This window comes from Platichthys flesus, chromosome 15 (assembly GCF_949316205.1).
Source record: "Platichthys flesus chromosome 15, fPlaFle2.1, whole genome shotgun sequence".
NCBI classification, from domain to species: Eukaryota; Metazoa; Chordata; class Actinopteri; order Pleuronectiformes; family Pleuronectidae; genus Platichthys; species Platichthys flesus.
In genome coordinates, this window is record NC_084959.1 from 10,229,456 (window position 1) to 10,243,403 (window position 13,948).

Sequence of the window (13,948 nt, forward strand, 5' to 3'; positions counted from 1 at the left end):
CATTTATACGTGTCAAGGAACTATAATATACCGCAAATTAAGCTCTAAGTAATTTTCTCTTCATGTACTGTACATGTGATTTGCTGTTTCTCTCCGCACCACCTGAAACACAGAAATTACAATTATTCTCAAATGATGTACTGAATATGTTTTGCTGAAAAGTGGTACAAACCTGATTAATTGCTATTGTCTCTATATCCCTGTACAAATAATTCCCTAAATGCACCTCGTCAGAAGATATTTGTGGACTTTTAGGCTTAAAACACGCTGTAAATTACCTTGTTTCCAGTCAAATATAAATGTTGTGGTGTTAAGCATTTGTGGAAAATAGAATGACCTCTGTTTTTTCACTGTTTGTTTCAACAGTTCTTCAACAAAGTCCCTGACGGCTGCTTCATAGGAAAACACCTTGCATTCAATATAGCGATATTTATATCGCCCTCACCTAATATGAATGCTTTGGTGATTCCTTAAACTTTCAATCTGATGCCATTATCAGGTCAGAATTCCAACTGTCCAGTGCTTTATGATCAATTACCTAGAAACTACAGACATAAATGATTTTGCAACTCAATGCTAACCGACAAACTAAGATTGTAAACATTGTAAAAATGTATACCCACGGACCAGCATACTCATAGCGATCGTTAGCATATCAACATGCTGACAGCAATCCGCTCTACAGCCTAAGTGGCTCTATATGCCTGACATTTTATATTTGCATGAGCACATAAGGAGACAGTTAATGACAGTATAAGACTGACCATTGCCTTCATCTTTCTTTTGTGTCTGAGGCTGAGGTTGAATTCTTCTTGGTGTCATATTTCCCTTTATCCTGAAAGTAGAGGCAAACAGAGAAATGATACACATGTCTGTCATGTTGTGGTGTAATTATGAAAAGAACATCTTGGCACACCTACCATTCGCTTTAACAGTTCGTGACGCACCTGTTAATAATAAAACAAATAACAAATCGTTTTAATAACTGGAAGGATTATTGGGTCCTATAATGCGTTTTGTGTTGGTCCCACAAGCAGAGTTGTAGTTTTTGCATATTATAATAGCACAATGAACATATTGAAACAGATGGAGCAGGAACAGCAAAAGTAAAATGACAAAAATACCTTTGGCTCTGCAAAAACCCCTGTTAACATCACGAAAAGGCCCTGTAGGAGAAGAAATGTGTCAAAGTTACTGCACTTTTCACATTTCATAATAAGTAATGCATTTCTTCTCAAAGGGCAATACAAATTACAGCAGGAGGTTGTTTGACGTTTGTAAATGTGCCTTATGCAATGGTGGAACAAATGATAATAAAAAAACTACTGATAAACATTGGAAAATCATAACAATCTCTTTTAAGTTTATTCCAAACTCACATTGCCATACACATGAACTGTGCACTAGCGTAAAAAGGAAGTAGATTTCCCTGCAGCTGTCAGTTTTAGGAAATAATAAGAACAAGGAGCATCAATGGTAAAAAGTAGGAGCAGTGATTTCTTGGCTTGGACCTTCAACAAGGTGACACTGTTTCTGACTCTAAAGGACAGCAATGTTTGTAATCCATGTTGTATTCACCACTCAAAGTCAAAGCTAATATTTTATTTTGGGAGAGCAACGTTTCCAAAAGTTACTGTTATTTTGGGCTCAAAAACTCTGGTGTAGTGTGGACATAAGGTTGTAAAATTAAAACACATTAGTGTGAATGTAGCCTCAGCATACCTCTCCGTTATATATGTATGTTAACTAATCAGCACCTTCATACAGTCTTTATGTTAACAGTAAGCTATTTTGTGTGTGTTTGCAGAGAGGTACAATACAAACCAAGGATGCAGTGATCAAATATGTCCTGTCTTTTAGTGTGCAGTGCATGTCCTGCATAGTAACCACATCGCATTATTTATTTAGTTTGACAGAATTTCTTGTTTGTTATGTCTTATATTTTGTCTTAAACCAAAATGGCCTCAAGCAGAAATTAGGGGCAGTTTAAAGGCATCTGGAATCTTCACTTCTTTCTGATGCTACAACTCCAACTCTATTTTCTGACCCAACTGACTTAAATTTGACTATTAGACTCGACACAACTCCATCTTGAGCCACAAAACTCAATCCCTTGTTACTTTTCACAAAAATGCTCCACTCTGTTCCATGGTCTGAAATAAATACCGGTAAAAGTTTTGGAAAAAAGAGCACTGATGCAAGATTGAGCATCGGATACAATACAACTGAGTTGTAGAACAGGCATTAAGTAAGAAAAGGAGGATCAGAGCACAGCTAATATCAACATTATGTTTTGTGTGTATGCTCTGTTCAAATTACCTGGAAGGAATTGAGGATGTTGAAACTGTATAGAAGAAAAGGGTATGCCTCGTGGTCGTCATTGAATATTTGCAGAAGGAAGCCAATACCCCATGTTACTCCGAAAACTGGTGTTAGAAAGATCACCACTTTAATGATGCTCTTAAATGTCTCCTTCTCATCCGACTTGCTGCCATCAGGGGCAGAGGACTTCAACAGAGTAAAAATGACGACCACCATGGAAAAAAGATTTGTGAAAATAACAAATCCCACAGGGAAGAGGAAAGCATACAATGAGCCATCCAAGGTTCCATCAAAAACTAGCCAGCATATGTCCTTGTTATAGTATTTCTTATCGTTGTATCTACAATACACATAGCTGAGTCCAACAATGAGAACTGGGCAACCGTAGCCTACGATACTGGATAGGAACAAAAATACTCTTCTCCTCAGCGGGCTGAAGACAAAGATCAGCAGGTGGATGAGCATGACACTCAAGCACAGCATCCAGCTGAACATGGCCAAATAAAATAGGTGTTTGCATATGGTCAAAATTAAGCACCAGTGAGCACTGAGATTCTCAGGTGAACTAGATGCCAAAAAACTGCAGTCAGCAAGCAAGAGGAACACAGCGATGTTCACCAGTGCTGTGTGACGGAAATATGAGAGATCAGTCTTGACCACAGCAGACCACACAAGAGCCTCAATGATGAGGAGGATCACCAGAGAGCTGATGGACACTGCCAGGCCAACATAGGTAATGATCTCTAGGTCGTGGTTAGGTGTATCGGACTTGGACATGAGGACAGCGAATGAAGTCAGGTGGTTGCACTTGCAGAGTGTGTGATTACTATCACTGTGAATACTATCATGTGCAACTCTGCAACCTGTGTCTGACCAGTCCTTTTTGTTGGTGTCCCAGAAGACACAGTGTAGTTTTTGTGTGTCGTTTAGCTTCTTGATGGGGAAGTCCATTGTTATCTCGGTGGACGAACTGCTGTTCTTTGTGACTATTAGTAAAAGGTTATGCGGAGCTGTTGATGTTGGTTTAAAATTGTTATTAAATTTATCCATCAGATTTCTCACACCAACAGTTTTGACCTGTCCGCCAGCCTCGTTGAGTTTAACAGTTACATTAAACACAGAGATACTACAGTCCCCTTTTGAGACTTTGAGCTCCAGGTTTGGTATGGAGATATTCAAAGTGTTGTTCACTTGGATGTTCTTCACCAGATTCTCCAAACCGTAAAGGTATTGTAATGACATTTCATTTATTATAGATGAGTTGACCCCTGTCCAGTTGCTGGCCAATAAATTGCTCGCTGCTGTAAGAAAATTCTGAAAAAGAATCATTGAAGAAAATCAGTGAACAGGTAAGTATCTAACAGACGATAAATACTAAACATTATGTACAGTTTTGGAACACTGTGAGTTTGTGAGCCATTTCAAACACGATCTTTGAGCATAGGATGACATATTTAAAATGTTTACAATGCTCTCATCACATTTTGTGGACTTGTAATGGAGATGGTCTACATGCATTGGACACCACCACACTTATTAGTGTGGAAATTTGGTCATGTAATAACAGATGGTTGTGTAAATGGGCCGGGCTTGGCTTAACCTCTGTCTCTGTTCAAAGATGGTTTGATTGGTTTGGGTCAAATATGAATGCCTAACATAACATATGCAAAACACTGGAGCACTGGGTATTGGGTACTTCACACACTGAAGACAACCACACCTATTGACAGACCTAACAAGAATTCCTGGAGAAAACAAATGCAGGGATTGGAACCGGGAACCTTCTTTCACCACTGTGCCACCCCCATTTGTCAACACATGAATGTTTAACTGAGGTTTAAAACAACTATCACCATGACAACTGAGCCTCTCTGTATGCTGAGGAAGGCAAAACAATGTGAGTGAAAGTTTTGAAAAAAACCTACACCCCAAGTCTTTGTGTTGAGAATGTTATGCAGCTCAATACTCTTCATCGATTACAATAAAAGTACTAATGACCACCAGGGACTCACTTCAAACACTTCTTCCTTCAAGGTGATGTTTTCTGATCCAGTGGCCATTATATTTATTATGCTGATAGAAGCATTGATTCCAGCATAGTCGTTACTGGTTTTAGATGTAGTGGTGTTCTTAAGTGCTTCAAAGATCCTCATGCCTGCTTCCGGTGTAGCCCCCAGGCCCGTCTTGAAGACCTAGAAACAAAAAACTAAATATCTCAAAGTAACAGTTTACTAAAGAACACAAACAACATCACCTTGACCCTAATGAAAATGGAGTCAAAACTGCTGTGACCTTGGAATTATAATATTCCATCATTTCTGTCAGTGGTTTTGAGAGTTTTTTTTGTTTTTTTTTACCTTTTTGAGCTAGACGTTGAGATTGGTGGCTAATGGAAGAATCTGCTTTTCGTCTAGCTTTTATATATAGATAGCCTTCCATGCAAAGTTGCAATACAAGGTGCTACAAATAAACTTAAAATACAGGATAGTATATAAAGGAGGTGACCTGAAAAACTGATCAGGGAAGTGATTGGTCCTCTTGTGTGCATTCTGAGCAGTGATTGGTGCTTGGCATGTGTAACTTCATTAGACCATGATAGAAAATGACTTTGGTAATTTCAGGGCCGTTTGAGCACAAAAGTCACAATAACTGCTAAAAAAAATTTTAAGAATGTATAAATAAGGTTAAAATATTACTATGCAAATAATTAGTCTTGACAAAACATCAGGATCCAGAGAGTGCTACACGAGCCATAATGCAAAACTTACCTCTGCTGCAGTTAGAACTTTCTTCAACTCTTTGGTGATGCAGAAGGAGAACACTTCCTGCCACACAGACTCATTATTACAAGTACGAGACTTGTAACCAGTCTTGCCGTTTTCACACATCTGATTAATCACTGTACTTTCCTTTGGGATTTTTGGCCAAATCAACTCTTGAGGACAAGGTTTTTCATTCTCTAGAAAAAATGCAGCACACAATTAGATGGTTAAAGCAAAGAAATATAAGAAATTTACACATAATAATTTAACCTTATACATAAATTACACTGAAGACAGTTAGAAATTTGATCAGGTGAAATCCAATAAAGGTTTAATAATCGTACCAGGAATTACAAGGATATCCATGCTTTCATTTTTCGTCTGTCCTCTTTGGTTTTCAAAACTGACTTCCCATTTTGTTTCTTTCATTATCTTGCATGAGAACTCAGACCTGACAGAATAGACCAGGATATCTCCAGTAGCTGCAACGAAAAACAGATGCTAATTTCAGGGCTCCATTTGTGGTTCTAGATTTTGCATGCATTTAAGTGCATGTAAGTGAATTTAAATATGTGTTAATATCATATTGTATTCTGGAGCTGCAGCTCACAGAAGGAAATATATTTTCAGGTTTTTCCTACCTATTATGGATTTGTTGCTTAGCACCTTTCCATAACCTTGCCACGAAACGACGTAGCTCTCCGTGCTTTTTTGGATGGTGGCAGTCACAGTCACATTCACAGGCACGTCAAAGTTACTTCTCATTGAACAGTCTGCTACAAGTGGATCGATTTCCATGGTGATGACTTCAGGCAGGAGTGACACTTTCAGCTCTGCCTTGGCTGTGAGTGTGAATGACCCTAAAGTGAATCGACACTCATATGTACCTGTGGAAAACATGTCGGTAAATGACCTTCTCCATCTGAAAACAGAATGAATTTGACTTTTTGGTCTAAAAGATGACTTGGATCACCAACTTGTCTGACATGCTTTTGCTCAAACCAAAATTTGAATCACTTTTTGTACAAGTATGTGCCAGCACTTCAGTTTTTCGTTGATGAAACGTCATAATGTACACACTGTGAAGCACTTTGAGTGCAAGAGTAGAAATTTACTATATACTTTAAATACAGACCCTTTACCATAGACAGAAGAAGGGTCACTTGTTTAATTATAATATATAAATAGATTGTCAACACACACAGAACCAAGTACTCCTTTGATAACAATCACACGTGATTCTAATCAGAACACAACAATGATGTAAAGCAGTACATTTTTCAAAGATGGGAAACAAAAAAGTGACATTACAAATCAAGGTAAGCATAAAAAGCCATTTTATGTCCTGAAATTTGTTTTGAAAAGTCGTCAGATTACGAGTGTACTGTGCAGTCTCCCACGGAGAGTGTGAGATTACGGGTTGGTTTTAGACAACCTGTTTGATGCACAAATCTGGGATTTATCAACATGTTCTGACCTAAATTTGTTCGTACTCTGGTAACTTCCTCAGACCATGCATACCTGCTCTCTTCATGACAAATGGATGTCCTTATATGGAGAAATAGAGTCATGGCGGTATACTAATTGGAGAGAGCAGACACGTGCCTGTCGATTTAGAATGATTCTGATTCACAAACATACTCATGGTGGTGAGAACAAAATTGACTGGTGCGCTAGTGTCATGATTCCGGCGGCGATTTTGCGCATGCACGTATTTTGTGCGCACATGTTAGTAAATGAGGCCCATTGTTTTCTGGAGACTCTTTGTGTGGCTGAATAATGAAAATTGCAGTAAGAGAAAAATATCTTGACTGGATCCAAGAGCAGGAGACATTTATGTGTCGCTCAATCTCATTTATTCAAATGAAAAAGAGGAAGTAAGCTTTCCAATTAATGAAAAAATGATGGCATTTGGGCGTTAAACTCCTGTTTGAAGGTTCTGGGCCACGAGTAAGCCATCGCAATACGGCACGTCAACCAAAGGTGCCATTTGTGGTATGCATTTTCTTTTGTGGTATTGTGGCCATTATAAACATTTACCATACGTTTCACTTTGGGTTCACAGTTAGACCCTGGCTACAGCCAAAAAGGCCAATAAAGGCCCAAATTTGTTTTGGGATAGTCCGCCGACAATCATTTTGTCCCGGCCACAAAAAGGCCATAAGTGCTGCATCACTGCCTGAAGTGGCCCACATCCATATGCCATCTTGGCCTCAACCAGATGTAGGAAAAATGACCAAAATACCCTTTAAACAGAGGGGGGAAATGCAGAACACTCAGGGAGAGCTGCTTATGTATCAATTTGATCACTGAGGACTCACTGTGGACAAATTGTATATCAGGGAAGCTTTTCAGACATATACTTTCTCAATAAATAACAATGCCATTGTTCACACAGAAATTGCACCAATCACTTTACAATACCCACATGGTCACTCAGAAAACGTAAACTTCACATTCACTGGAAAAAACTCATGTCAGGCATTTTATCGCTGCAGAAGAAAATTAAGCATTAATTCAGTCGCGCTTCAACTTAAAAATGTTTGTACTTGCCTGCCATGGCGCTGGTCACTTCCTTGAGTTTAACTGCAATACAGGATCTGTTTTTCGAATCGATTTCGCACTTGGTTAGAGTCACCGCACTACCATCCGTGAGCTCCAAATGCTCCTGTCCCCTGATCAACTTCCAGCCAGTGCTGTCTGCTTCCTCCTCAATTGTGCATTCCAGTGTATGGCTGGACTTGTAGCTCACGATATCATCTGGAGCTGTGATGTTGACTATTCCTAGTTGAAGGCAACATGGATACAAAGCAATACAGTGGATGTCAGACATGCACTCCAGAGAACGTCTGCATAATGGGCTCCAGACTTTCTCCAGAGTTTGCCTTTCACACATGACCAATGCAGCAGGAGATTCTCTGCTTAAGCGTGTTCAAAGCAATGCTCAGGTAAGGGGTGGTGCAGCAGACAGAATCAGGAGATAATGTTTAAATAACGTTGGCTGTCATCACCAAAAGCTCTTCCTCTGTATCTTCTACGTGTCTGACACCCCTTTTTCATCCTGACATAATTATATCCTTGGTTTTTCTCAATCTTTGCGTCAGTATCATCAACTCGCTCACAGGGAATCCTGAGGAGGATCTCTTGCTGTGTTCTCAAATAGGCTCATTTAGACATTATCCTGAGTTTTCTTCAGGGTTCTGGGAGGACAAACTCATGTCGGAGAGCAACTAATTTCCACTTGTTTGTGTGAACAGTCATTCATCTATCTGTTCCAGTATTTCGTCCACAGCAACATACCTTGACACCTCCTTGCTAAATCACCCTTCCATACTTACATGCCCCAGTGGATGATGGAAATAGCGCTACCTAACCTTAAACATAATGGCATGTGCACATATTGTGAAAAGCAAGAATCTTGAAAATGTAAAAAACTATATAAATTGAAACTGAATGTGATTGAAGACTTTGAAGAATATTGCATCTTTCATCTATTCTGGTGATTAAGTGTCAATACTTAACTTGCAGATTAGAGAGCGTACACCCATGACTTTAAACAATTTAGACTGTAAACTATTTGTAGGTGGTTGTTCAATGCTTATGAATCAATACTTGTTTTTGGTTGTGCTTTCCATTGATTTTCGTCATATTCATCCTCAAAAAAATAACTGTAATGTATTTTTTTGGACATGGAAACGTGACATGAAATCGCAGCACAGGGGAGAAAAGCATTAATCTCAATAAACATTGTAAACCTTATGAATATCAAAAGTCACTATATGACTGGGGACACTTTCACACCAAACAGACAAGATGCATTTAAAAACATGTGATTACTGCTTACTTTGAACTGTGTATATACTGTGTTATTGATCCCTGAGTGTGGACATTCTGTCACAAGACTACAGTACTTTAGCCAAACCTTCTACTCAGTGTTCCCCACTGAAAATGAGACATCAAACCTCTGTGACCCTTCTAAAACATTCCTCAATATATACCTCTGTATTTTCCTAAATGTCAAAGAATGATTTTGGAAATCGTCAGGCGCATAGGCTGTAAAGGTCATGTGCTTGCAGTCTTGTTTTCGCAGCCTTGTTGTGCCATGATGTCAATCTCTCTCAGTCTATGCTGATGTAACAGACCCAGGCGTTCATATGGAAGGACCTCTGAGGGCTCTCTTGCATAGAGAAACATCCAGACAGCCAGCCAGGATTCCCGTCCACATGGGAATACATCCATTCATCATAGTGTGAAAAGCCAGAACGCACAGCCTCTCAAATGCAAATGGATGCAGACATTTCCATGTCAAATCAAGTATGTTGATTTAATTTAAGCTTTAATTGCTGACTGAATCAGCACAAACAGCAAACAGTGCAGGTCCACAGATCTCAATCAAAGGATGAAGTTGACTGAATAAACAGTGCCCTCCTGCTGCAAGTATGTGATCACTATGTATTCAGTTATAGCCACAGCACCATCAAAATGAACCGAGCTGACTCCTAGGCCACTTGGGCGATTACTGATTCATGGTGTGCTTGGAAAAGGAGAAGACAGGACGAGCAAGTTGGAGATGAAAGTGGATGAGTTATTTGTGATGACATGAGACACGGAGAAGGAAATAGAGGAAGAGGAATACATTCTGCTGAGAGCAGGGTGCCAGAGTTAGGGAGCTGTTTCTTTGCATCTTGTGACCAACTGCTGAAGCATGTTATCATTATCTAAGGGATCGCAGCAGGCCGAGAACTGGCTGTGGCAGTGACTGATAGAAAGTAATGGCATGTTCTGTCAGTGAAAATCTAGAGAGAAGAATAATAATCAGTCAGCATCTATCACCTGCCACAGCTCAAGTTCTGCCCCTTCTGGCAAGTAAAGATGGACAAAACCATTTTTAACTTGTATTTATGGTTGCAGATTTAAATCCTCTACATTATGTTTTGCCTCATTAGCTTTAATTATTATTAAGTTAGTCGCTGTGTTTACATGCATGCAGGAAATCAGTTTACTGAGAAACAAAGAGATACGGTGAAGGCAGAGAATCAGAGATCACCTTTACATTAAATGTATCACAATAACCTGCTAACTGTCTCATTAGGGCCCTGGCACCGAACAGATAGTGAGACAGTGAGACCCTATTGAAATTGTAAGGACTCTTTTTTTTTTTTTCAGGCAAATGAATTGGCCTTTTGAGGGCTTTAATTGTTTTGGAATTTTGATCATTTGCTTTTATGCTTAAAAAAAAGAAAACATATCCATCACTCTGATATTCAGAGCGGAACCCCATTCTTATTATGATTAAGGCAGGGGGCAATTACTTGAACCAAATTTTTCCCAGGGTGATGTGGAAGGACCCCCAAAGCTGTTTGCCCCCACCATTGCTGCTTCAGGCAGCACCAAAAAAGAAAAAAGAAGATGCATGTGAAATGAAATGGGGTCCACACTGTCTTAGCCAAACTAAAGGTGTATGAAGGCCCTACCTCTGCAGTTGACGCCCGCATCCTCATAGTGGCCACAGTTGTGAATGCCCCAGCCTCGATTTCCGCACTGGCTGAGGTTAGCTTCATGTCCTATGCAGTTCACGTCGTCCAGCGCTATGAGCCCCGACCCTTGTCCAAATCTGGCGTTGCTGAAAATCTCCGTGGCCAGCCTGCAGTTCAGCTGCTTACACACCACGTTAGCGTCCACCATGTCCCAAAGGTCGTCACACACTGTGCCCCACACGCCGAAGGAGAACACCTCCACTCTGCCCTCACACCTGTCTCTTCCATTCACCAGTTGCACTTTGAAGACACAAGCAGGCAAAATCTGTCAGGGCCTCTGTCTTTCTCATTAATTTTGCTCACCAAAACTGCAATTTCTGTTTTTCAGTGAGGTTCAGAGGTTTGGGTTGTGTGGTTAGGGTCTGCAGCATTTGAAACAGAAAATGACAGACTAGTAAGCTCTAATATAATGATAGCAAATAGCAAGAAATACATCCCCCTGAAATGAGTCTATTCCTACCAATTAAAAAAGCTCCAGGCACTTATCTTGCTCCTGTACTCTCTTTCACTGACACCCAGCCTGCTACTGATCCTTGCCGTGACCTGGATGCAGACATCTTTTCGACTGTCTGGACAGCGGGAGTTTTCCCTATGGAGCTTGTTCTTACCTTGAAAGTGTGTATTCGCTGAGGTTTGCACGCCATTGGCTGAATCAAGAGGCAGGAGGGGATATGGTGGAGCAGGAGATAGAGAGAGTATGGCCACATTTTTTGTTGAAAGGAGGATCTTGGCCTTCTATAGTTACTTTTTATCTACTATATCTATTTTCCTGCAGAGCGAAGCCACAACAGTAGGCCTGTTAAGACTGTTCACTTCACCAGTTACAACAGAATATGGTAACTTGTTCCTTTTCATTTTGATTTGATTCCAATAAATAATTGTTTATTTGAAGGGTTGCTGTGTGGACCTCCCTCCTTTTTAGTTAGCTTTAAAGTTTCAGTGTGTAGAATTTAGTGACATCTATTGGAGAAGTTGCATGTTGCAGCTGAATACTCCTCATCTCACTCACCCCTTCCAAGCATGACAGAGAACATGGGGTAGCCTTCAGTTGACATAAATACTCAAAAGGTGTTTAGTTTGTCCACTTCGGACGACTGTAAAAAACATGGCGGCCTCCAAGAAGACCCGCCCCTGATGAAAATATTAAGTATTTAAATATAAAGGGCCTATTCTAAAGAAGAGAAAACAACAATTCGTACAATTTAGATGAAACACACTAGTGAAAACATCACTAGGATTATTTTAGATTCAAATTCTATCAATAGATTAAAGACTCACCTGATGTGTTGACCTGCAATGACAAGAACAGTTAAACAACAGATTTATACTTTCTATCAGGATTCAGTCTTATGTCAAATTAAAATATATACATGTTAATATACCTACAGAGGAAAATCGCTACAGAGGCTCTACAGTAAATACAAAGTTCTATTTTGTCTTTTTAATATTTAGTCAATTAATGTTATTATATATACAAGACTTAATTGAACAAAAATGTAATAAGAGTATACAGATAGAATTACAGTGGGTATATTCAAAACATGACTTTGGTTATATTTCTGTCTTAAAGTATTTAACCCAGACTGAGAAGCATATTTACCTGACAGTCGATGTACGCTGCTCCGATCAGAATCAGACATACTCTGGAAAACATTGTTACTCTGGGGGAAAAACATATCTGATGAAAATGACAATGAATTGCCTCGTAAATACACAAACACAAACACTCTTGATTATTTTGTTCCGTGTGTTCTGATCATGTGTTCATGATAAAAGATGATGCATTTAATGTGGCTATAAATATTTTTTTTAAGGTGTGGGGAATTGGGGGTGATTGAAACCGGTCGGGATGTAGAAGGGTGTGCGTGGCCTAAAAAGTTTGGGCACACATGTGTTGCGCTTTTGTATGGCTCCATCCACCAGCATCGCCACTTCCAGTAGCTGATATTTAGGCTAAAAACACAGTGTAAATGACGCCGTTTTGAGGCGAATATGAATGTTTGGGCTTGTGGACACTTGGATAATGAGGACATTTTGACCATCCTCACACATTACATCTGTACACCATTATGAGAATAGAGCATAGAAAAGAGAATAGAACACATACTATTTTATCTACATGCAATACCCAAGGTCAGGTTATAGATAAAGGGCCAACCAAGAGTACATTGTAAATGGTAAATGGTTTTGTATTTATATTGCGCTTTTCTAGTCTGTATGAACACTCAAAGCTCTTTACAGTACAGTTTTACACTCACCCATTCACACACACATTCATTCAGTGCAGCTATTAGCAGCACTTTGTTGTTCTACGAGGGGCAATTTCAGGGTTTAGCATCTTGCCCAAGGACACTTCGGCATGCAGATTGGTAGGACTGGGGATCGAACTGCCAACCTTCAGGTGGGAGGCCGATCGCTCCACCCCTTAGCCACAGCCGCCCTCAATTCAGTCATTGTAGTATCTATTCTCCCGTACTAATGATAAACATTACAATACAATAAATACTAATACTAAGGCTTGTTGTCAAATACTTTAGTGGTATAGATTTGTTGTGTGTGGTCTCAACACCCTCCGATCTATATATTTTTTTTTGGATATATATTTTTTTTTTGGTCTTATAAGCGCCTTTCTGTGTTTCCTTACAAACTACGGAGAGCTCATATGCTGTTTTAAGGGTTATTATTTGTATTGTTTGCATTTGAGCTATGGACACAAACAAGGAGCTGGTGGTTTTCACAGTTACCTATACCCTGCCCAGATATGGTTCAGGGCCTAATGATGTGGTGCAGCCCATGCCCACTTCATTTCCATGGAGTTTTTTTAACCACTGTTAGGTTGTGGTTATTGACCAATGGACAGCTTTTCCATTCAAGTATGTGCAACATGAGTCATAGGTCTGTAACTCTTTGCCCCTATTTGAAATTCACACATTGATTCAAACGTTGGGGGAAAAACAAACCTGTACGAATGCAAAATATAGTCTAGGAGCTCATCAGACTGTCTGAAGTGATCCAGGAGAGGCAATCACAGTCAGCTCGACCGATTCTCTGCCCTCCTGTCCTATCAGTGAAGTTAGTCAGTAATGTTATGTTGTCTTGTCAATGAAAATGGAGGATGCTAAGCAAGCATAACCGTCCTGAGCAGGCAATCACACCAAAGCATCTGAGTAGAGGTGTCATGAAGTGTTGTTGTTTTGTTCTACACTGTGCATGGTAAAGTAATGAACAATGGTAAGGCTGGTTGTTGACTTTGCACCCAAGCGAGACAGTGGAGGATGAACCACAGACGAGTGTTCAACCCCCGTCTGGTGAATGAATATACACTTG

The 13,948-nt window shown here is 39.8% G+C and overlaps 1 protein-coding gene across 1 annotated transcript; it reads right to left on the reverse strand.

Annotated features, from left to right (window-relative positions):
- Positions 1-772: 772 nt before the first annotated feature.
- Positions 773-12,275, reverse strand: LOC133969841 (adhesion G protein-coupled receptor F4-like). The gene is made up of 11 exons (XM_062406545.1): positions 12,222-12,275; positions 11,900-11,912; positions 10,559-10,861; positions 7,638-7,868; positions 5,726-5,944; positions 5,091-5,281; positions 4,335-4,514; positions 2,320-3,636; positions 1,125-1,166; positions 921-947; positions 773-835 (listed from the first exon to the last, which is right to left on the reverse strand). Exons 1-11 carry the CDS (start codon positions 12,273-12,275, stop codon positions 773-775), a joined length of 2,640 nt encoding a protein of 879 aa, XP_062262529.1.
- Between the last annotated feature and the right edge of the window lie 1,673 nt (positions 12,276-13,948).

Bases quoted from the DNA above. Each gene is read 5' to 3' on its own strand.
- LOC133969841 (XM_062406545.1), bottom strand. From the start codon at position 12,275: ATGTTTTCCAGAGTATGTCTGATTCTGATCGGAGCAGCGTACATCGAC. The intron at 5,945-7,637 runs GCAAGTACAAAC...GATTCACTTTAG, and splicing joins AGTGACCAGCGCCATGGCAG to GGTCATTCACACTCACAGCC. The intron at 4,515-5,090 runs GTAAGTTTTGCA...TTTTGTTTCTAG, and splicing joins AAGTTCTAACTGCAGCAGAG to GTCTTCAAGACGGGCCTGGG.